At 43.7% G+C, this 26,237-nt stretch overlaps 1 protein-coding gene across 1 annotated transcript in view; it reads right to left on the reverse strand.

Moving 5' to 3' along the window:
- Nucleotides 1–548: 548 nt before the first annotated feature.
- LOC126471043 (uncharacterized) overlaps nt 549–26,237 on the reverse strand; it is a 162,515-nt gene continuing 136,826 nt past the window's right edge. Inside the window, exons 8-9 of the mRNA XM_050099110.1 lie at nt 19,079–19,206; nt 549–769 (exon numbers count right to left, since the gene is read on the reverse strand). Coding sequence (XP_049955067.1) covers nt 549–769; nt 19,079–19,206 — 349 coding nt within the window. The remainder of the gene's footprint in view (nt 770–19,078; nt 19,207–26,237) is intronic.

The following is a 26,237-nucleotide window of genomic DNA, read 5'->3' on the forward strand; positions in this document are numbered from 1 at the left end:
TTCTATCACAGTTGACTGATTTTTTGTGTTCATCAACCTGTGCATCAAACATTTGTATACTAGTGTTGTGGGCAAACAACAGCTGAAAAGAGTAAATTACACCACTGACTTAATTGCCTGTTACAATATTGCAGTAACTTAAACAATGCGGTGTGTCAATTTGTCCATTCTGTGGATGTAATCAAGTTAAAAAATGTCAGCACATCATTTCTGATGGAATTTCATTTTATTCATCTCGTCATTTGCTCACTCCATATACGTGTTCCATTTCCTACTGACTAAAGAGGGTAATACATTAACTAAAGCACTTCACTTCATGAAACTTCAGTTGCAAATGTGAGATATTCTGATATCCAATGCAAATGCTGCAATGATTACTCAATAATTGTAAATGGAAATTACATTGTTTATGGATCAAAAATTACTTTTTCATAACATAATATACAAATCAGTTCACTCACATCAGGATAACAAATGAATCTTTTGAAACATAAAGGATTCTATGATGTGACACCCAGCACATGAATATACACTTTTTATAATAGTATTTATGCCTTTTCAATGGATTTTGCCCATTCTGGATCACTGGAAGCTACCTCATCTGGACGACCCCCCATGTGACGGTACTGCCATTCAGCTGCACCCCAGCCTTTAACTCCATTCACTTTAAAATTTCCTAGGCATTCCACCACACGTGTTTCCCACTCCCAACCAATATAAAATTCAGATCTCTCAAATATTTCTACTTGAACATGGTACCACATTCCTCCTGAAACATTAAACAAAACAAAAATATGTAAGTCACTTTAAAATCTTACTGATATCTTCTACCATTATTTACTAATCCTTCATATTATTTATCATCATAATACCTTTCATGTTACCCTGTGCTAGAAAATTTTGTACTTACAAATGAACCCTGTCTCGGAGTATCATGTTATAATGTGACAAGAACAGATTTCAAACAGAATTTTAAAATAAATATTAGAAACTGTTATGACATTGAAATAAAATAAGAATATATTATTTGTCAAAAATAAAGGACTAACAAAAATGTCTTGTGACAGAAGATACGAAATGTTAAGGTCTTTGGCCCAGTCATTACTTTGATAGTAGCTCAAGGAAAGTAGGTGAGGAGGGGCAGTACAGATCAAAAAGCTAGAAAAGAACTAAAAATAACACAAATAGGAAGAAGTCTTCTGTAATTCTGGCTCAAGAGATGAATCCTGTAGATGCTGAAAGTAAGAACAGACTGCAATGGTCAATATTGAAGTTATTAAGTGTTAACAGCAAGCTGCAGCCAATCATGTAGTAACAGACACAAATTAAGACAAGTTATAGCATATGAAAGTGAGTTTATGTGTAGTCTATAGGATACTGGGAACTGACAGATATCTCACTGAGACAGGGTGAATGAGGTACATCAATTAGAAAGACGATGTTATAAACATAAGTAACATGAATATCAGTCATTAACGAGACTCCTTAGTCTCATGTCTCAAGAGAAATGCTCCCTTTCACTTTTAGGAATGGTAACATTGAGATGAATGAAGCTATATTACTTTTATGCACAAAGGTTTGATTGACCAATGGAAAGTGGTAAAAACTTTAATGAATTCAGTGGCATATCCATGATGTTTTCTATGTCAGAATATCATCAATTGCTGGAAAGGTTATTACTGCAGGAACAGATGTCAGTTATGGTAGTGATGTAAAATAATTGGATGGTGTACTTAATGCAAACCAATATTTAGGGAGTGTTATCAGACGTATGGACATCTTTATCAAGAGAACTAGAGTAGGACTTTAAAGCAGCCAAGTTAATTTTTTAACAAACAAAGAGTAAAGTTGTTACACAGATTTTGAGTTTCATGCACAATTGAGTCGAAAAAAATATACAGTTACTCTCAAAAACCTGAAACAACTGAAACATTATTAATGTTACAACACTACAAATCCCATCTCTATGGACATTTTAGCAATGACTTCAGAAATCTGCTATTTTGTCCAGAATATTTAAGGTTTTATCTTTTTTAGAAACAGATATAGACACTAGAGTGTTAGAAGAACATTATTATTATATACATATACTCATTGATGTCCTTTGTCATTTCCAACATGTCTCTTTTTACACAAAATAGTGCAAAACATGATTATAATACCAAAAACAAAAACAATCTGTATAAGGACTATAAAAGCTTAACACTGGTACAAAAAGGAGTCAAATACATGGATATTCATATACTCAATAACTTACCAGAGCATATCAAAGGTCTTGTAAGTGATAAAGATCAATTTCAGAGTGAATGAAAGAACTTCCTGTTGGCCTACTCCTTCTACTTCATCGATGAATATCTTCACAAGGATTATAGCTCATAACTCTGTCTGCATTAGAATTGTACAATATCCATTTGACTTTTTCCACATCCCAGAGACTCCTCTCCAAGGGATCCATGGAAAATGATAAATGTAATGTAATGTATGTGTATATACAACTAACATGTACTTTGCTACTTTAGCTGGGAGGTATAAACATCTAGTGGTATTTTAGTCTTTGGCTAGCCCTTTCGTACAGGAACTGTCAGTATATCTTTATAATACTGTACATACTTGTATGGGATGCATTTAATGACTGTCTTGAAGACTGCTATTTTTTTATGTTTGATTGGACCACTTCTGTAGTACACTGAATACTGAGGAAGGGTCATGTAACCTTTCTGAAGACTATTGTTTTCTTTTATTTGATTCAAATATTTTGTTGAACATCAGACATTGAGGAAGAGTCAAATGATTTGTTATTGGCAAATTGTTATTGGCAAAGTGTGCTCTGATGAAATTAAAGGTCATCACCATATGTGAATCATTTGAGTTATATCTCAATTTAAAATAGCTAGCAGGACTAAACCCTGGTTTTGACTGACATTCCATTTCTCTTCCTCAAGGTTATATGAAGAGCTTCCCTGTGTTGCAGAAATTTGGTCATCACCTGTTAAAATCTAAAACCTGTTCCACAATTACTATGGGGTCTGCAATCACAGTTCTCTACTAAATTACTCCTCTCAGGAAGGAACCTTGCAGTAATGAAAGAAAATTTTGTTGGCTTCCTGAGACATCACCAACTGTGAGAAAGGTGTCCCTTTAGCATTGTATGATGACTCCACCACTGAAGAAACACTAACCACAATAAAACACTTATGCCAAGAAAATATGAAAAATATCCTATTAGAAATAAGTGATTCAATTGCTACTTTCAATACTATGCATCAGCAATTTCTCTTTTTTTTTTTTTTTTTTTTTTTGTGGTTTTAGGGCGCAAAACTTCTATGGTCATTAGCGCCCAGCCCGTGACGTAGAAAACAGGAAAAAAAACGAAATTGAAAATCAGCAGCAATGGGAACAAAGTCTTAAAATTTGAGAAACTAAAGGCAGAAGGAATGCTTAAAAATCCACTATAGAAAGGGGTTGGTTGTCCCCCAAAAAAAGCTTCAAATGACTGACGTCATTTCACTGTCACTAATAAACTGTAGAACGCGGTCAGCTGAGCGCATGTCATCTGCTAAAATCGACGATAGATTAGGCGATAGCTGTAGACGGGAGCGTAACGGATTAAAATAGGGGCATTCAATTAAAAGGTGTCTGACCATCCACAGCTGAGAGCAGTGGGGACAGAGTGGGGGAGGATCACCGCTTAAAAGATGTCGATGACTAAAAAGACAGTGCCCTATCCGGAGTCTAGCTAAAATTACCTCCTCCCGACGACGCGTTCGGGAGGAAGAGGTCCAAGCACAAGGAAGGGCTTTCACTTCCCGCAATTTATTATGGGGAAGTGTTGACCAATGCGCATGCCATAAACGAGCAACTTGGCGACATAAACCGCTCCGTAGATCGGTAAACGGAAGAGACTGAATAGCTGGCCAAGGAAGAGAGACTGCAGCCTTGGCCGCTATATCGGCCGCCTCATTTCCACAGATACCAGCGTGTCCCGGGAGCCAGAGGAACGCCACTGAGACACCCCCCAAGTGGAGCAAGCGCAGACAGTCCTGAATCCGGTGGACCAGAGGGTGCACAGGGTAAAGAGCTTGGAGACTTAGGAGAGAGCTCAGAGAATCTGAGCAGATTATGTACTGTATCCGCTGATGGTGGCGGATGTAGTGGACAGCCTGGAGAACAGCGTAAAGCTCCGCAGTATAAACAGAACACTGGTCAGGAAGCCGAAAGTGATTCGGGGTGTCGCCAACAATATAGGCACTCCCTACACCTAACGATGTTTTCGAGCCGTCGGTGTAAATAAATGTGGCTTCCGTCATTTGTGCACATAGAGCAGCAAATGCCCGACGGTAAACAAGTGTAGGGGTACCATCCTTGGGAAATTGACATAGGTCTCTGAGCAAGTCGATCCGGGGACGGAGCCAAGGCGGTGCTGTACCCCAAGTTGTCAAGAAGGTTTTAGGAAAGCGGAAGGAAAGAGAATGGAGCAGTTGACGGAAGCGGACTCCCGGGGGTAGTAGGGAGGAGGAGCGGCCTGCATACCCGACATCAAAGGAGGCGTCGAAAAAAAGGTCATGGGCTGGATTAGCAGGCATGGAAGACAGATGGCTAGCATAACGACTCAGAAGGACTGCCCGCCGATTGGACAGCGGAGGTTCAGCAGTCTCAGCATAAAGGCTTTCCACAGGGCTGGTGTAAAAAGCTCCAGACACTAAACGTAATCCACGGTGGTGGATAGAGTCGAGACGCCGAAGAATAGACGGCCGAGCAGAGGAGTAGACTATGCTTCCATAATCCAATTTCGAGCGCACTAAGGCGCGATAGAGGCGGAGAAGGACCACTCGGTCCGCTCCCCAGGAGGTACCATTCAGGACACGGAGGGTGTTAAGGGAACGCAGACAGCGAGCCAAAAGATAGGAAACGTGGGAGGACCAGCACAGTTTTCTGTCAAACATAAGACCCAAGAATTTAGCGACGTCGGAAAACGGAAGGTTGACAGGACCTAGATGTAAGGAGGGCGGAAGAAACTCCTTACATCGCCAAAAATTAACACAAACGGTCTTACTGGGTGAGAAACGGAAGCCGGTTTCAATGCTCCACGAGTGGAGGCAATCGAGACATCCTTGAAGACGTCTTTCAAGAAGGCTGGTCCGTTGAGAGCTGTAGTAGATCGCAAAATCGTCCACAAAGAGGGAGCCCGAGACATCAGGAAGGAGACAATCCATAATTGGATTAATGGCGATGGCAAACAGTACAACACTCAGCACGGAGCCCTGGGGTACCCCGTTTTCTTGGGAGAAAGTACGGGAGAGAGTAGTGTTCACCTGCACCCTAAATGTGCGCTCTGCCATAAATTCACGAAGAAAAAGGGGCAGCCGGCCTCGAAAGCCCCAAGAGAACAGTGTGCGGAGGATGCCTGTCCTCCAACAGGTATCATATGCTCTCTCCAGATCAAAAAATATTGCTACCGTTTGGCGTTTCCGGAGAAAATTGTTCATGATATAAATGGAGAGAGCAACAAGATGGTCAACGGCACAACGATGCTTTCGGAATCCGCATTGGGCTGGCGTTAAAAGACTGCGGGATTCCAGCCACCAAGCTAAACGGTAATTCACCATATGCTCCAAAACCTTACAGACACTACTCGTGAGAGAAATGGGGCGATAGCTAGAGGGGAGATGTTTGTCCTTTCCAGGTTTCGGAACGGGAACGACAATAGCTTCCCGCCATCACCTGGGAAAGGTACTGTCGGTCCAAATTCGATTATAAAGGCGAAGGAGGTAACGCAGGCTATGGGTTGATAAATGCAGCAACATTTGGACATGGATACCATCCGGTCCTGGGGCGGAGGAGCGAGAAGAAGAGAGGGCATGTCGGAGTTCCCGCATGGAGAAAACAGTATTGTAGCTTTCGTGATTTTGAGAGGAGAAAGCAAGATGTCGCACTTCCGCTGCACGTTTCTTCGGGAGAAACGCTGGCGGGTAATTTGAGGAGCTCGAAATCTCAGCAAAGTGCTGACCCAATGAGTTAGAAATTGCGACGGGGTCCACTAAGGTATCATGCTCGACAGTGAGCCCAGAGACCGGGGAGAAACTAGGCGCGCCTGAGAACCGTCGAAGCCGACTCCAAACTTCCGAGGAGGGAGTGAAGGTGTTAAATGAGCTAATAAAGAATTTCCAGCTTGCCTTCTTGCTATCGCGGATGACGCGACGGCATCGCGCACGGAGCTGCTTATATCGGATACAGTTGGCCAAAGTTGGATGGTGACGGAAAATGCAAAGAGCACGTCGCCGCTCACGTATTGCGTCACGGCATGCCTCGTTACACCAAGGAGCTGGGGTGCGCCGGGGCAATTCGGAGGTGCGTGGTATTGAACGTTCCGCAGCTGTGAGAATAACGTCGGTAAAATGTGTGACCTCATCGTCGACGCTGGGAAAGCGACGGTCATCGAATGTCGCTAGAGACGAAAAAAGTGTCCAATCGGCTTGGGCAAACTTCCAGCGTCGCGAGCGCATATATGGCAGTTGAGGCTGCAGTCTAAGAACACATGGAAAGTGGTCACTCGAGTGTGTATCATCAAGGGCGAACCATTCGAAGCGCCGAGCTAGCGGAACAGTACCGACCGCAAGGTCCAAATGAGATAAATTTGCCGTGGAGGCAGACAAAAATGTGGGGACCCCAGTGTTGAGGCAGACTAGATCCGCTTGGTGGAAGACGTCTAGCAATAGTGAGCCACGTGGACAAGGATGTGGAGATCCCCACAGCGGGTGGTGGGCATTGAAGTCCCCAACCAGCAAATAGGGGGGTGGAAGCTGATCAAGAAGATGAAGGAGATCAGCTCGTGCCATTGGTGTAGACGATGGAATGTATACCGTACAAAGAGAGAACGTGTATCCAGAAAGGGAAAGACGGACGGCGACAGCTTGGAAGGTACTGTTTAAGGGGATTGGGTGATAATGGAGAGTATCATGGAGCAGAATCATGAGTCCTCCATGGGCTGGAATGCCTTCAACAGAGGGGAGTTCATATCGGACGGACTGAAAATGAGGGAGAACAAAGCGGTCATGGGGATGCAGCTTTGTTTCCTGAAGACAGAAGATGACCGGCGAGTAGGATCGTAAGAGGATCGACAATTCATCCCGATTGGCGCGAATGCCGTGGATATTCCAGTGGATAATGGACATAGGGTGAACAGAAAATGGAGGAACGTGACCAAGGGTGCTGTCAACTCAACGACTGCTCAGAGCTTGCAACGGACAGCATGGAATGGCATTCAGTTGAAGGCAGAAGATCCTGATCCATAGGTTGGTCAGGAGCAGCTCCTGCCACCAACGATCGGCCAGTTGACTGGCCACCAGCAGTGCGCCTCGGCGACACAGAAGATGGCCGAGGGCGATTTCCGCCAGGTGGTGCTGTAGATGGGACACGCCTTGGCGGAGAAGGAGAGGAACTGTGTTTCTTCGTAGCCTTCTTGGAGGTATGATGTTTAGATGAAGGAGGAACCGATGGTTGTGAAGTTGCAGTACGTAAAAACTCTTCACGAGAATGCTCTTTTTTCGAAGACTTGGCGTCTGACTTTTGGGCTCGAGATTTAGCAGAACCCGACGAAGGGTGAGCCATAGAGTGGGCAGGCGAAAGTGGTGAGGTTGAACGGGCGATCTTTGCGCTGGCCGATCTGACGACCGTGGTACTAAATGTGAGGTTGCAAGTCTGCGTGGCCGCCTCCTTTGTTGGCCGAGGAGAAGCAAGGACAGTGCTGTATTTTCCTTTCTGAGGCACGGTGGGCTGTCGACTGGCGAGTAACTTTCGAGCAGCAAAGGTCGACACCTTTTCCTTCACTCTTATTTCCTGGATGAGCTTTTCGTCCTTAAAAATGGGGCAATCTCGAGAGGAAGCAGCGTGGTCACCCATACTGTTGATGCAGCGAGGGGATGGAGGTGGACAAGCACCCTCATGGGCATCCTTGCCACATGTAACACATTTGGCCGGATTGGAACAGGACTGGCTGGTGTGATTGAACCGCTGACATCGATAGCAACGCATAGGGTTTGGGACATAAGGGCGAACGGAAATTATCTCATAGCCTGCTTTGATTTTTGATGGGAGTTGAACTTTGTCAAATGTCAAGAAGGCAGTGCGGGTTGGAATGATGTTCGAATCAACCCTTTTCATAACCCGATGAACAGCCGTGACGCCCTGGTCAAACAGGTAGTGCTGAATTTCTTCGTCAGACAATCCATCGAGCGAGCGTGTATAAACGACTCCACACGAGGAATTTAAGGTACGGTGCGGTTCCACCCGGACAGGGAAGGTGTGGAGCAGAGAAGTACGCAGCAATTTTTGAGCCTGGAGGGCACTGTGTGTTTCTAACAACAGGGTGCCATTCCGTAATCTGGAACAAGACTTTACAGGACCCGCAATTGCATCGACACCTTTCTGAATAATGAAAGGGTTGACCGTGGAAAAGTCGCGACCTTCGTCAGACCGAGAAACAACAAGGAACTGTGGCAATGATGGAAGAACCGTCTGTGGCTGAGACTCAGTGAACTTACATTTGTGAGCAGACATAGTGGAAGGTGAGGAAACCATTGCGGAAGAATCCCCCATGATTACCGGTGTCTCCGATGGCGCGCTCCTCCCTTGTGGGGGCCCTCACCGAGGGCACACCCGCCTTAGGTGATTGTTCACACCTCAGGTCACACCTCCCGACAAACGGACGGAGGGACCAATCGGCACTTTCGGAAGGTATCAGCTCGGGTAATCACCCCTCCCTGGGCCTGGCCATTACCAGGGGGTACGTACATGTCCTACCTGTCTACCCGGGGCGGGGAATTACGCGTTACCCCGTCACCGGCTACGCATGGAAGTGCGTGGGTCGGCCTTCAGACACGCACAGGGAGGAAAAAAGAGAAAGGGAAAGGAAAGAAGAGGGGGTCTCAAACGCCGCTGCGGAGAAAAAGGCAAGGAGAAGAGGGAAGGAAAAGAGAAGGACAGAGGAAGGACGAGGACTTGCAAGTCTAGAAAGCAAGGAATTTGGAACAGTTTCGAGCGTCCGTCTCCGGACGTAGGCACAAACCATACTCCCAGAGGGGGAGAAAGGGAAGGAAAGAGCCAGAGGTGAGGGGGGGGGGGGGGGCGAAGATGGGGGACGGGGAGGGATGCGGAAAGGGAAGGGAAGGTATGCAGCCCGGAAAGGAAGGAGGGCCACATTAGCTCGGGGTCCCGTGCTCGCTACACACGTGTCCACAAAAGAGTTGTGGACCCCCTGGGGGGAGCAATTTCATTTGAATGCTAGTAGCTCATTAGTGTTATTTACTTTTAATCTATTACACAATTTTGTTACTGTCAGTGACTGTCTTATCATCTCACATTGAATGCATCTCAGTTATTTTCATTAACTATTTACAGTGGAATAGATATGATGTGACTAACTTCTCCTGGAGTAAGGGACAGTGAAAGGGGTGTGGGTTGGGGATATAAACCCTGAACCAGCTCTGAGGCATTCCATTCATCAGTGCACCAGATGATGGCAACACCGTGATTTACCCATTGGACACTGACATCTGGCTTTTCACGCATGAACTATTTTGCAGAATATATATGGTTATTGAAAAAACATGTGTGCCTTCAGCTGATTTTATTTCAGCCAAGCATTAGGCTCTGGGGTTAATAGTTGTTAAGGGATATCTGGTAAATGGTTAAGCCAAAATTAGTTTCTTCTATTTTATAGTTCTGCACAGTTCCTTGAGAATCACATCATGAGTCACAATTCTGTGTGGCATTAGAAAGAGATGCTCAGTAAATACAGTATGTGATTCAAAAGTTTCAAGACTTAACTAAGAACTAGAAATTTATTGGACATTTAAGTACAGAGGACTAAAATTCTTCAGCATCAACACAGTGCTCCCAGCGCATCTTCCACTGTTCGTAGCCCTTCTGGAAGGCCTCAGGCATCATGCTGTCAAAGGCTCTCATCGAAGCCTGCTGGATGGTGTCGATCGAGTCGAATCACTTCCCTTTTAGTCCTGTCTTGATTCAGGGGAAGAGAAAAAAGTCACTTGGAGTCAAGCCAGGGCTGTAGGGTGGCTGTGGCAGTGTTGTCACATTTTGACCAAAACTTTGGCATCGGCACATGACGTGTGGGCGGGCGCATTGTCGCGGGGGAGAATCCAATCGCCCTTGATCACCAGGCAGACGTGGCGAACTTGATCCCTCAAGTGGTGGAGTACTTCAGCGTAAAAGTCACCTGTGACATTCTGTCCATGAGCAACAAACTCCTTGTGAATCACTCCTTTTAAAAAAAAAAAATCAGCATGCACTCCACACACGACTTGCTCATGTGAGCTTTCTTGGGCTTCAATCAGGAAGCAGTGTGTCATTATGAGCTTTGACACTTTGACTCAGGATCATACTTGTAGACCCAGGTCTCATCACCAGTAACCACTTTCTCCAGAAGGTTCGGATCAACATTCAACAGTTGGAGCATTTCCTGGTGCTGTTTCTTCTGATCCACTGACAAAACATTTGGCACCAGTTTGGCACACATTTTTCACATCATCAAATTCTCCATCACAATCCTCCATACCATACTCTGACTGAGACCCAGTTCATTGGCAATTAATCTAGTACCAAAATGACGGTCATTGTTTAAAAGTTCCCACACTCTCTCCACATTTTGATCCGTTTGGCTTGATGATGGCTTCCCAGAGCGGTCGTCATCTTCAACATTCCGTTGGTCATCTTTGAAATGTCTGTCACACACGAAAACCATTACACAGGACATGGCTTCTTCCTTAAAGGCCTCCTGAATCATACCGAGAGTCTCCGTGGCAGTTTTGTTCAGTCGCACGCAAAACTTAATCGCATAATACTGCTCCAAGTGACACTCCATATTCGCATCTCCCACTTTTTGACCAAGGTCGGTGACACACACTCACGCTGCAAGTGATGTGCACTCTCCAGGGTTCTGGATGCAACTGCCGCAGCATCAGTTTGTTCCCTGAAACCCCCCACTAGTTACCCCACCCGGCGGAACTGGTCCATGCACACTCCCCTACTCAGAAATGAATCGGTCTTGAAACTTCTGAATCACACCTTGCATATGAATTAATTTTATAAATATACTGACATCCAGCAACTAATCTGCTTGGAGTGACACAGAAAGATTATGATAGAAATTCCTTACAAAAGAACAAATATTTATATCAGACACATAGTATTAGGAGAAAGAGTGGTGAAGATACAAGATGAGAAATCTGTAGGGCACCCATAAACCTCTCATTTTTAGAAATGAACTCTTAAAAAAATCTCAGAGTTACATTGGTAAAAGATAAATGGGAATTCTGTAATTGATTCTTCAATAATTTTTTTTATTTTTTTTATGTGTAGATAGTGAAAATTGTGTTAAACTAATTTCCAAAGTCTCACGTAATGAACAGAAAAAATCTGTATCATTTCCAGAAAGCTTATTGACTATGTTGAAAATGAGTTTTTTCCTCCACAAGAGAAGACAGAAACAGAAATACACATAACTTAAGTAACTGGACTAGCACTGCCATTGGGACAGCAATAAACAAAGTCCATGGATGAATCTGGCCATTGGATTGTTGAATAGTAGAAATCCCAAGAAGGTCCAGTCCCAAGCAGAGTCAAAGTCCAGATGAGGGTAATCCCAGTGGTGTGATATTGAGGTAACATCAATAGCATAGTCCAGGATGAGACTGGTGGAGTGTGGTGCCGTGTGCACTTATAAAGCCCTAGTGACAAACGAATATTCCTGCTGTCAGTGAGTCTGTAGTGGCGTGGCACAAAGTGATCGGAGTGGCATCAGTGTTTAGCTATTCTGTGAGGGTAGGCCATTTGGTGTTGCTAAGATACCCTGGAGACAGCCACGTGCACAGGCCATGCCTGCAGTATCCAGCTTGGCAGTGCAATGCATGAGCTGGAAACTGCTGGCTGTGGACTGCATGCCATGTGACCTGTGGCTGCATGGTGGCAGGTGCCATCATGGTGTTCCCATTGATGATACCACATATTTATTTTAGGTTTTACCATTTTTGGTTATTCTCTTTAGCTGTTTAAAAGGTATCTCTCAAAATTAGTGAGACTGGTTCTAATAAATATTTTTAATTCAAGACAGAGTATTTAAAGACACTCAATATTCTTTAATCATCATTGATGGTTATTAAATCATGGCCAGTGGTTATGTCACATGTTACATTCACCTGAAGGTATTGAAATAGGATCGATTTCAAAGTCTTTCTCATGCAAATCTGCGCATTTTAAATAGCTGTAAAATTGTGTGCCTTCATGCTGAATTTGAGATGGAGAAACAAAAAGAAGTCAGTGATACCTCCATATTTCAGAGAGTATGGGCTGGCTTTGCCATTGTGAACCAGAGGCTCTTCCTACTAGTGTTGTATAGTTGGGCACTTCGTTGAGGTGAAAAGGTTGCCAGTCATCCAGTGGACACACATCCCCCTTCTAAGCACTTGCAAGTGATATTGTCCTTGTAATTAAAATCCATAAATATAGAATTATACACCTTTATATATAGTTACATACATTGAGCACAAAAATGACAGCAGTTATTGTTGTTGTATTGCATCTGGATGACTTGTTTAAGCCTTTCTTACCTTGAGGCAGTAAGTTAAGCAACTGAGAGATCATAATCACAATATATCATAGCTTGTTGCTTATTCTTTTTTTTTTCTTTTTGCCATGGTGACTGTCCAACAAGAGGAAACTGTATCGTTCCACAAAATTCCTAGGGTTCAGTCAATGCAGTTCACGCAGCTGCTGGACAAGGTGACATTGGCATCTGAGGACCAACAGCTTCTGCAGCAAGCTCAGCTTCAACGCATCACCCAAACTGATGACAATGGCAGCAGATACCAGTTGGCTCCAGCGCCCTGCATGTTTGATGCTGCTGCAGATGAGCAAATTGCAGCTATTTCAACACTTCGCCACTTACAACATTTTTGGTGTGTTCAGTGGTGTAGATATCTTACACATTTGCACCAAGCTTTTTCCCCTTATTTATCATGAATCAGTTCATTTCCTGGAAGTCATTGTGGCCCTTGTCAAATTGGCTACCACTGCCCGATCTAAGTTGTTCCGAATGGAGTGCCAAGCTACCCAGTCGTATAGCCAGTGGCTATCATATGTCATTGTGGTAAGTTGTACAGGGCACCATTTTGAAGGATGCTATAGTTCAAAATGTTATTGATTCCAGACTTTGGGTGGAAGCCTTCAAATTATCAGACCCTATGCTTGAGGATGTCATCGGAGTGTGGGAATTGTTTGACACCACAGAGCTAGAAATGTTGCCACCTGTAGTGGCTGCTGTTGATATATGTCAGTTTTCTCCAAAAGTAGCTATAGTCCTACCAGCCACCATAAAGAGACTGCAGCATGCCTGCAGCAGCTACATAATGGCAGCAAATTGCAATCCTGCCCTCAGTGCCAAATCTCTCATAATAGGGACACATGCCATTTCTGCTGAACTAAATGTATGTTTTGCAAAAAGATTGGTCACTTTCAAGACATTTGCTGAAAGAAATTATTGGACCGATGTGTTAACATGGCCACCCATTATTCTGATGCAGTGGATGTCTACCAGGTCAAAGTTGATGATGCCATGTTTCTGGACCATTTGGTTCAAACCTGCTACAGCATTTCTACTAGTTGTGAATCATTCCAGGCTGTGGATTGTACCTAGTGTCCTTCTGTTCTTGTACATGAACCAAAGAAACCTTTCATGCTACTGCATGTTGAGAACTGGGATGTCCAATTCCAGCTGGGTACTGGGGCTTCCGCTACAATAACCAATAGTTCCATGTTCAAAAAGCTCGGTTTCCCACTACTTGAAGTTCTTCCTCAGGTTCTTACATGTACAATGGGGATCACACATTGCAGTCCTCAGCACATGTCTTCTTTAGGTGGAGTACAGATCTACCATCAAAGCAATTCCAGTGATGGCACTTCACTCTTATGACAGTTCTGACATTTTTGGCTCCAATGGCTTTGACCCCTTTGGCCTCCAGATCTCAGGTGATATGGCAATGATCAATTCCCATGTCCCTCATGGCAGCATAACAAAGCTCTGTGACAAATGCCATCAGCTTTTGAGGACTCTCAGGGCAAAGTGAAAGAATTTTCCTCCCACATTACCTTGAAAGATACCACACAGGTGGTCCTCAAGCAAATTTGGAGAAGGATACAGCAGAGTTGGGATGGATGCACAGCCTGAGGGTTTTCATGCCCATCTCTGCCAGCCACTGGTCATCACCCCTTGTCATTGTCAGAAAACTCAATCCTCAATTCTTCAGATTTTAAGTCCACTGTCAATGCAGTCTGTTGTGTGATTCATATCCACTGCCTTCAATATCAGCACCAGTTTCTGCTCCAGCCAGCCTCCAATGGTTTTTAGAGCAACTGATGTCAAAGGTCTCCTCCTGCTCCAACCAACAGGATGACACTGTCATCTCTAGCAGTACTCCAGGTGCGCACCTCCACAAACTGGAATGCCTCTTCCAACCACTCATCAAAGTGGGACTACAGTACAATCAGGAGAAATGCATTTCTATTTGTGCTCAAATAGAATACCTTGATCATGGAGTTTGCTCTACTGCCAAACAGTTGCAGGCTATTTGGTAGTTCCCTTCCCCAAAGAATCTCACCAAGTTCCAAGCTGCCCTTGGGAAAATCTTGTATTATCTTCAGTTTTGTACCTAATGTTGCTCAGATCATTGCACCCTTACATGCTCTCAGACAGAAAAATGTTCCCTTCATCTGGTCATTTCAGCAGGAAATCGCTTTTTCCCCAATTGCTTTCACATTGAAATTGCTTAACAAAGCTTGAGTGATTAAAGTCAACTAGAGAAGCAGACAACAGCAGTTGTCTATGGCATTTCCAAGTTTCAACAGTATCTTTACAGAGAGAAAGTCACCCTGATAAAGGACCACAATCCTCTCATCAGTTTATTCCACCCAGCCAAACCTCTACCCACTCAGACAACACAAAAACTTCAACACTGATCACTTACCCTGGCCAATGAAAACTGCGAATTTCTATATTGCCCCATGACACACCACACTAGTGCAGGTCCTTTACCATATCTTTCTGTAATATTAAATGGGGAATTTGACTCTTCCAAGGAAGCTTGCTTTGATATTAACCAGATCGATGAAATCATAGTGGCTACTTTTCTGACTGACTACGATCAAATTGCCATGGCCACAGGGTAAGATGATGCCCTCCTGCTTCTTCACCAGTTTATTTTGTCAGGCTGGCCCATGGATAGGATGCTGCTGCCCAGTGAGACTCTCCAGCATTGGTTTTCCCAGCAGGATGCCTTTTCAGTCCAGAATTTAGTTGTGTGTTAGCACCCGACCCTGTTCACTTGGTGTGTATGATTCCTGCATAACTGCAGCAGCAGGTGTTAGAATTACTTCATAAAGGACATTGAGACATCGCCCATATGGAGCAGTTGGCCAAGCAGCACTCCTTGTGCCTTGGGATGGATAAGAACATTGACACATGATCACACATTGCAAGGAATGTAAAGAGAATCTGCCTGATCCAAATGAATAGCTGTTTGACTGGCCTTAAGTGGACACCCCCTAGCAGTGATGTCACATCAGTTTTGCACGGCCACTTGGGGGTTTATAATGGCTTATTGCAGTGGACACTTTTTCCAAATTTCCTTTTGTGGTCTCTATGAATTCCACAATGTCATCCAGCATGATTCTGCCAAGAAGGATTATCAACCACTATTGTATCAGATATGGCCCACACCTAGCTTCAGCAGAATTCACATCTTTCTGTAACGCCAACGCATCACCCACATTAGACCAGCTCCCTTCTCACCCCACTCTAAGTGGAATGATTCATGCATACCTTCAAGGCACAGATGTTAAAATTAAGGCAGTTCCACTCCAAAGAAAATGGTCTGCTGCTGTTCTTGTTGATACAAGAGTTGATCCAGAAGTAAGGTTTCCTTCATTTTTACAAAGAGACAATGTTGTTTATTCTCACAGAAATTTATATTGTTGGAAAGAAGAAACTTGGCTCTATTTTTCTACATAATCACTATCTTTTTCTGTGCATTTTTATAGATGGTGCTCCAGTTTCTGTATCCCCATATTATAGAACTCCACTGCCAATCTGCTGAGGAAGTATTTCACCTCTTCTTTGACTTCATCATTACCCCAGAAGCATTTGCCACCCAAATGTTCCTTTAACTTGGGAACAAGTGATAATCACTACACATGAGGTCCAGACTGTAAGGTGTGTGGGGCATGACAATCCAACCAAAGTTTGTCAAAAGTTCCTGGCTTTGGCAGCATACATAAGGTTGGGCATTATCATGAAGCAAAGTTACACCTGCTGTCAGTTGACCTCTCTGGCAGTTCTGGGTAGCTCACCAGAATTTTTGTAATGTTTCAAAATAACTGCCTGATATTATTACTGTCCCAGGTTCCATGAAATTGAGCAGCAGTATGCCCTTATGATCCCAAAACACAGTGGCCATGACTTTGCCAGCAGAAGGAATTTGTTTGAACTTCTCTGCAATTGGCAATGCCATTGTTTTGATTTTTCTTTTGTTTCAGGGGTGAAATGAAACATCCATGCTTTGTCTCCCTTAGGAATGGAGTCCAACAATCCTTCCTTATATTCTCGACACTTCTGAAGAAAGGGCTATCATAGGAAGGCATTTCTCCTTGTGTTCTGCTGTAATCAATGTGCTACTCATCAGACACAACACTTGTCATACACCAATTTTTCTGTCAAAGCTTTTTCAATTGTACTGTAAGAACTCCCAGTAATCTGAGCAAAAAGTTCTCCAACAGTATTCCTTCTGTTTTGAAACACTTCACATTGGACCATATCAATAACCGCAAATGAAACAGAAGGTCTTCCACTCCATTCTTCATCACTGACTTCCTTCTGACCAGTACTAAAGTCCCTGCACCATTTTGAACAGACATCCACTTATCGCCATACACTTGTATCAACTGACTATGAATATCCATGAGTGGAGACCCTTTCACATGTGGAAACCGAATTACAGAATGAATCTCACACTTGGCAGTATCAACAACGGTCACCTCCATTGTGGATTGCTGTTGAGCCAATACTGTGCAGTGCAGCAAAGTGCGGCCAGGCAGAATCGAGTGTGGGAGAACAGCTGCACACAGTGGTATTGATGGATTTCACCTTGCACCTTCCCATGTGGCTGGAGATCATTGGAAACCTTACTTCTGAATCAACCCTCATATACTGTATAATATATAGGGAAATAAATTGCCTGCTAAACTTCTGCATGACAGGTCTCACAAGACTACACTGCATCTCTCCCATCCTCCATGTTGCAATCCTCCATCTCCCACAAAATTCCCAGCCAATGCTAAGGTGTATTTCAGAGTCTTTAATGATGGTCATTCATGGGTACCAGGGATTATGGTAAAACCTATGGGCAGAGCAACCTAAGTTATCTGGGACAGGTCAGACCACTATTGTCACAGACACCAGAATTAGCTGAGTTCTCACACTGTTCCTGGTCCTGCTCTAGATCTTTCTGTTCCAGAGCATGTTCGTGCAGATGGTTTCTTCCCCAGCAGTTATCCATGGCTGGTTCTGTACTAGCTGCCTGGCACTGCCATCAGGGTTCCTGCATCATGACTGCCATTGTAGTGATCACAGCCATTGCAGCCTGGGTCACTGGGTCACCTCTTGCCTGGACCTCCCCACTGCTCCCATCATCCAGGGCGGAGAGGGGAGAGTGTTATCATCAATGCGCAACATCACCCACCTGGATAGTGTAGGCATGGCCCCTGCACAGAGCTGCCTCCATGGTATCTTAGCAACACTGGCTGCTGTGCCCTTACGTATAGCTACACACTGATACCACTCCAATTATGCTGTACCACACCACTGCAGACTCACCAATGGTGGGCATACACATATTCCATCAGAACTTTATATGCATGCAAGGCACCACACTCCTCCGGTCTCATCCTGGACTACACTATTGCTGTTACCTCAATGCCACACCACTCAGATCAGCCTCATATGGACTTCAACTCTGCTTGGAATTTGGCTTTCTACTATTCAGCAGTCTGACCACTGGGTTCATCCATGGACTTCTCTAATTGGCAGGATTAGCCCATTTATTGAAGTTATATATATTTATGTTTCTGTCTTTTCTTATGGAGGAATAAACTGTGTTGCTTACTTACATCTTCCGTTATTTGTTGTACCTCCATTCACAGAAATGACAATGTACTCATTAAGACCATATTGGTTGTCCTTTTCTGTATGTTTGTGATTAATGTTCTGCATAATAAATAGCACTCTAAATGAACTGTAATTCCTAGCTAAAAAAATTATTTCGGTAATAATAAAGTCAGCACTACATAAATTGAAGAATTCCAATTTATTATAAAATGGATACACTTTCATTTCAGTCCTATTAAGACCATTGAGTGTTAACAGAAACAAGTTCACCAAAACTTGTTGTAAGCAATAGAAAATTTGATACAAGCTTTTTGCTCATATCTGATAAGATGAGAAAAGTTTCAAATGTGAACAATACAGTTTTGTTATTTTGTAAATGTCTAGTGTTTCTTTCAGTATTTAAGTAAGCAATAGTGAGTACATCCAAATAAATTTTAATTCTGGAATGAGATTTTCACCCTGCAGTGGAATGTGTGCTGATATGGAAATGTCGTGTGGCTAGGGCCTCCCGTCGGGTAGACCGTTCGCCTGGTGCAGGTCTTTCGATTTGACGCCACTTCGGCGACCTGCGCGTCGATGGGGATGAAATGATGATGATTAGGACAACACAACACCCAGTCCCTGAGCGGAGAAAATCTCCGACCCAGCCGGGAATCAAACCCGGGCCCTTAGGATTGACAATCTGTCACGCTGACCACTCAGCTACCGGGGCGGACTGTGCTGATATGAAACTTCCTGGCAGACTAAAAGTGTGTGCCAGACTTAGTTTTAATCAGCCAGGAAATTTCAAATTTTACTACTGTTTTCCTCACAGAGCACTCTGTAAAATAGAGAACTATAAATTCCTACCTGCTTCAAAAGAAAAACCATAATGGGTTGGAGGTGTACCACCTTCCCCATGTTGGTACAGTTTAAGGTTACAGCCATTTAATGGTATTGGTTCTCCACTTTCTTGATACACATAACCAATTTCCAATCTGAAATACCACAAACATTTATTTCTAAAAACAAATTTGACTTTATGAATGCTATATAATATTGTAACCTATATTTACTTATGACTATGAAGCTCTCATTGTCTCCAGCACATGTATTGTTCATGCAAAATAACATTGCCTCTGTGAAGAAATGCATTCTTATGCTGAGAGCTGGGCAAATCCACCCCTTCGCTGTCTCAGTTGATTATCACCTGCTGATCTGTACACTTCAAGCATTCTCTCAGCTATCTCTTTACTACATATGATGGCACTGCAGTCTTTGTGCACTATAGGTGGAGGAAAAGTTCTGCACAATGAGGTACATGTCATTAAATTTATGTTGGAAGAGGCAAGCAAGGAAGCAAAATTTTCATTAAAAAGTTTCCTTGAGAGTGCTTCAGGAACCATTAGCTATTTATTCCAGACAATAAAGAAAGAGAGGGAAGACACAGCAACAAGTACATCTCATGTCTTCACTACTTTAGGAAAGATGTGGAAAAATGAGCAGAAAAGTTTATATAGAGGTAATATTGATGAACAGGTTCTCATGGGACCAACACATATTTTCCATGTGACATATGTTATCTGGTTTACATTGTCAGTATAGTAGTAAGAAATGTTGTCTGCCACACAACAATTTTTAAACCTTTTTCTTTTGTTTTACAAGATTTACTGTTGCTAGCACATAGTTCAACTGGTTTTGATTTGGTTGAGACTTTTTTATGAAACTATCTCTTTTTTAGTACTTTAGTGAGAAGTTATTAATTTTGAACATTTATGTGATTCTTCAGTTTCTCCTGGCGTATTTGTTGCTCGAACAGTCCACTGGTATACTGCCGGTTCATAATGTCCAACGGGCACAATATTTCGGCAACCAGATATGTCACCATCATCAGGTGCACTGATGAACTGAGCTCCTGAGGGTGGGCGGCCGATTTAAATGCCCTCCCCCCGCAGGCCGCTCTCTCCACCGTCCGCGCCAGCGAGCTGGCGGTCGCGAAGATGAGGTATTGAATATATTGCTTACCCCTACTTATAACTCCCGAGGAGATCACGAATATAAAATTAGAGAGATTAGAGCGCGCACGGAGGTTTTCAGACAGTCGTTCTTCCCGCGAACCATACGCGACTGGAACAGGAAAGGGAGGTAATGACAGTGGCACGTAAAGTGCCCTCCGCCACACACTGTTGGGTGGCTTGCAGAGTATAAATGTAGATGTAGATGTCGGAATCTGTCGTAGCGTCGATGTGCTTGCTACGTCCCTGGTCGCCAGTTCGTACTTCTTGCTGAGAGTCTTCTTAATTTTATTGAATGCCGGGTCCCAAGTCTTGCTGAGATTGTAGCCACAATCTCGGTTGATAATATCTTCCCTGGTGCAAATTTCGATAGCCTCCCTTATATCGCTGTCCCAATATTTAGAGGTATGAGCTAGGATCTTGGTACGCTCATAATCCATCTTGTATTTTCTGTTTAATGGGGAATACTATAAACAAATGGAGTGAGTCGCAATGGGCAGCCCACTCTTGCCAATGGTCGCAAATTTGTACATGGAGTACTTCGAGGAGGAAGCCTTGGCGTCATCCAACTGGAAACCTACTTGTTTCTTCCGTTACGTCTACGACACCTTCGTCATCTGGCCCCATGGTAGGGACAAGCTCCTGGATTTCCTTACACACCTGAACTCCATACATCCAAACATCAAATTTACTATGGAGACCAAAGTGGAAGGAAGATTACCATTCCTGGACATCATGGTCAAGAGAAGAGCTGATGGTACCCTGAGCCATGGTGTGTACAGGAAGAAAATGCACAGTGACATGTACCTGCATGCAGACAGCTGCCACCACACTTCTCAGAGGAATGGAGTACTAAAAACACTAGTACACAGGGCGTGCAGCATCTCAGATGCAGAGAATCTGCCCCAGGAATTGGAACACCTCAAAACCGTGTTCCGAAAAAACGGGTACTCGGAATGGCAGATTAGATGTGCGCTCTGTCCTACCACCACAGCACAACCTCTGGAGACGGATGAAGTCATGGCAGAAGAGGTAGCCACTGCCTTTATTCCGTACAATTGCGCACTATTGGGGAAAAATTGGCCGTATATTAAAGAAACACAGAGTTAAAACCATCTTTTCCCCACCCAATAAAACACAGGCATTACTGGGAAGTGTGAAAGATGACCCCGTTTGAGGAAGGCTGGCATATACCAAATTCCCTGTGAGTGTGGGAAGACTTATATCGGACAGACAGTGCGCACCATCGAAGATTGTTGCCAAGAACATCAAAGGCACACTCGACTGAAATATCGAAATAAGTCAGCGGTAGTAGAGCACTGTTTGTCCGAGAAACATGAGATGGATTATGGGCGTACCAAGATCCTAGCTCAGATCTCTAAATATTGGGACAGCGTTATAAGGGAGGCTATCGAAATTCGCACCAGGGAAGATCTTATCAACCAAGATTGTGGCTACAATCTCAGCAAGCCCTGGGACCCGGCATTGAATAAAATTAAGAAGACTCTCAGCAAGAAGTACGAACTGGTGACCAGGGTGGACGTAGCAATCACATCAACGCTATGACAGATTCCGACGCCCGCGTCTTTGCGAGCACCGGCACGCAGGCGCGGACGGTGGAGAGAGCGGCCCACGGGGGGAGGGGATTTAAATCGGCTGCCCACCCTCAGGAGCTCAGTTTGTCAGCACACCTGACGATGGCAACATGTCTGAATGCCGAAATATTGTGCCCATTGGACACTATGAACCGGCAGTATACCCATGGACTGTTCTTGAACATTTATATTTGTCAAATTATCAGCCACACTGACATAACATGCTAATACAATCATCTGCACACTCACTAGCCATAGTGTACAAGTTTTGTGAGATATTTGTATGGGCGCAGGCCTCTAGAGTCAATGTGCTCCTACCCTAATGTACGGAGGTCGTTCGAGATTGAGGCCCCACCACTACCATTGTCACTTACCCTACTGTGCCATTTGCACAGGTTCAGACTAAGATATTTTGTGCACTCTCTAACTGTGTGTAGACTTTATACAACTGTACTGCAAGTGAGACAGAAATTAATGTAAATTACTTAACTTCTTATCTCTTCTCTGACAACATAAGTTTTAGGTTTCATATGCAGTTTGGTATTTCATTACAGTTGTTCCATTTCTCATACATTATCTTACTCAGTTTCATTGAAGGTGACTCTGTTGTCTTTTCTTTTCTTTGCTTTTCTTTCCCCTTCTTTTTTCTGTTTCATTATAGAAAATCTAAATTTTTCCTCAAATTGGTCTATGTACGAGATATGTTCTGTGGTTATCCAGCGGATTTTACTTTATTTGGAGTGATATTTTATGTATTATTGTTTTGAACTTCCAATGTTATCTGTCAGTACTTTTATACAAACCACTTTACATTATTTCATTTTGAGATAATAGTTCATTGACTTTAATCAGGAAGGTATTTGATTAAAAATGCTGTTTCCAGGCACAGATACAGTTTCTGACTGCCTGGACCATAATTTGTGAAGATTTGAAAACTGATTTTTCTGTTGTTGAACTTTTGTATGTTGATGCACTAGATGAAAAACAGTCAGAAATGTACCAGAATTACCTGAAACATATGAAATATTGTCCCTCAGATGTTGCTTTCTTCCAGAAAAGACTGGTGTGCAAACTATCCACCCACTTGAATGTGAGTGGCATTTAAGTGATAGAACCTGATGCCATGTATAGATGAAACAGTGGGATACCACGTATATTTCCCTTGAATACAAGTTTAAGGAGCTGTTTGTAATTGAGAGTGATGTTGAGTCAATGTGATACACTTCTCCTATTGGAAAATCTTGACCCCATGTGAAGCTAACCCTGCATTTTTTGTGGATACTCAGTGATGATAACTTTTTGCTATCCTATTTGAAAGGTGATCAACTGACTATATTTATTTTTTGATAATTTTATTTTTGTGTTTTAGGACAAAAAACTATGGTGGCACTCGTCATTGTGACACCTTTGTGAGGTACTAAAGCTGGTGGTAAATGGTCTTCCCACTTCTGTTTTGTGTGCTGTTATGAGTTGCCATTACACATAAAAATACAATGAACAGTGTTTTCTGTTTTTATTTCATGTTTTCTTTTATTTATTTAAGAAATATTCGTTACCAAAATTATAGTTTACCTACCACAACATGAAAACAATCCTTGAAACTTTATCACGCAATACAGGTATGAACCGATACAAGTCACACCAACGTATATTGCAGAAGCGGAGCAACATGTTCTGACAACAGTAGTGACCACATGAAAAACAGCAACTGACTGTTGGAGCAGTTTTCATGCATCTGGTGCAGTTTTCCGCCACCATATGTCAGGCATAGACAGAGATGGTGAAACGTATTCCCAAAAGCATTGGGATACCCCTAAGTTGGTGGTAGGTATGCTTCCCAATCTCCAAAAATGACAGATTAATTTTGTGGTAAGTATACTTTCCAAGCCTCTTTCAGAAACTATGTTGGTGGTAACCATACTTCCCAATAACTATTAAACCATCATTGTTTGGTGGGCTATATACTTCCCAAAGTTGAAAGCAATATTTCACAACAAACAGAAATTATAGCTGGTGCAACAGACTACCACTAGACGCCAGAAGCATACAGAAATGGTAACACATATTCCCTTAAACACTGTAAAGAAATGCGTTTAGTGGGAAGTATACCCCCACAGCCCATGAAAGTGTTAAAGCAGATCCAGGAAGAGTGTGGTCAGTTAATCAAACATACAGTGAATAATAGCACTCTGGAAGCAAATACTGGCAAAATATCAGAAGGAGAGCCACAAAGTGTATGCACAGAGCATTCATTCTGCCTGTTTAAATGATCATCCCAGCAGCAAACTAAGAGCAAAGGGTATGACCAGTGATGACCCATATTGAAACAAATCATGCCGTTAACCTGGATTCCCAGGTCTTACTCAGTACCTTTCAATGATTGGTAAATAAGGCTATAACAACTTTACGTGCTCATGCTGTTAAAATGTAGTTCAGTGGCTGTGGAATTGTTCCTCGATATAATCATGGAACTCTGGTTTTGAGGCAAATGGAAGGCTCATTTGATTCTGCAACAAACTGGTTTGCAACTGCTTAGACTTTCAGCACAGGCCTGAAAGGTGTGATGATGATGAGGTCCCATACTCCAAGGGGTGTAGGGAATGATGCGGGAGACCCGCACCGCTGACTAGGCAAGATCATGGCAGAGATGGTTTGCCATTGTGAAAGGTGTAGGGGTCCCTTAAATGACTCAGGAATGCATTACACATCAACTGGATACTAGCAATAGTACAAAAAGGATAGATTGCAACTCGCTCTAAAGATGACACATTGAGTTGCAGACAGGTACAACAAAAAGACTGTTACACACACACACACACACACACACACACACACACACACACACACACACACACACACACACACCTGACTCCATCAACCTCCTGACCTCACCGACACCCCGCACCCCTACCTTCTACCTTCTTCCTAAAATTCACAAACCCAATCATCCCGGCCGCCCCATTGTAGCTGGTTACCAAGCCCCCACAGAACGTATCTCTGCCTATGTAGATCAACACCTTCAACCCATTAAATGCAGTCTCCCATCCTTAATCAAAGACACCAACCACTTCCTCCAACACCTGGAATCCTTACCCAGGGGTTACCCCCAGAAACCATCCTTGTAACCATTGATGCCACTTCCTTTTACACAAATATCCCGCACGTCCAGGCCCTTGCTGCAATGGAGCACTTCCTTTCACACCGATCACCTGCCACCCTACCTAAAAACTCTTTCCTCATTACCATAGCCAGCTTCATCCCAACCCACAACTTCTGCACTTTCGAAGGCCAGACATACCAACAATTAAAGGGAACAGCCATGGGTACCAGGATGGCCCCCTCGTACGCCAACCTATTTAGGCTTAGAGGAAGCCTTCTTGGTTACCCAGGCCTGCCAACCCAAAGTTTGGTACAGATTTATTGATGACATCTTCATGATCTGGACTCACAGTGAAGAAGAACTCCAGAATTTCCTCTCCAACCTCAACTCCTTTGGTTCCATCAGATTCACCTGGTCCTACTCCAAATCCCATGCCACTTTCCTTGACATTGACCTCCATCTGTCCAATGGCCAGCTTCACACGTCCGTCCACATCAAACTCACCAACAAACAACAGTACCTCCATTATGACAGCTGCCACCCATTCCACATCAAACGGTCCCTTCCCTACAGCCTAGGTCTTCGTCGCAAACGAATCTGCTCCAGTCCGGAATCCCTGAACCATTACACCAACAACCTGAAAACAGCTTTCGCATCCCGTAACTACCCTCCCGATCTGGTACAGAAGCAAATAACCAGAGCCACTTCCTCATCCCCTCAAACCCAGAACCTCCCGCAGAAGAACCCCAAAAGTGCCCCACCTGTGACAGGATACTTTCTAGGACTGGATCAGACTCTGAATGTGGCTCTCCAGCAGGGATACAACTTCCTCAAATCCTGCCCTGAAATGAGATCCATCCTTCATGAAATCCTCCCCATTCCACCAAGAGTGTCTTTCCACCGCCCACCTGACCTTCGTAACCTCTTAGTTCATCCCTATGAAATCCCCAAACCACCTTCCCTACCCTCTGGCTCCTACCCTTGTAACCACCCCCGGTGTAAAACCTGTCCCATGCACCCTCCCACCACCACCTACTCCAGTCCTATAACCCAGAAGGTGTACACGATCAAAGGCAGAGCCACGTGAGAAAGCACCCACGTGATTTACCAACTGACCTGCCTACACTGTGAAGCTTTCTATGTGGGAATGACCAGCAACAAACTGTCCATTCGCATGAATGGGCACAGGCAGACAGTGTTTGTTGGTAATGAGGATCACCCTGTGTCTAAACATACCTTGGTGCACGGCCAGCACATCTTGGCACAGTTTTACACCGTCCGAGTTATATGGATACTTCCCACTAACACCAATCTGTCAG

Source organism: Schistocerca serialis, chromosome 3, assembly GCF_023864345.2.
Source record: "Schistocerca serialis cubense isolate TAMUIC-IGC-003099 chromosome 3, iqSchSeri2.2, whole genome shotgun sequence".
Classification (NCBI taxonomy): domain Eukaryota; kingdom Metazoa; phylum Arthropoda; class Insecta; order Orthoptera; family Acrididae; genus Schistocerca; species Schistocerca serialis.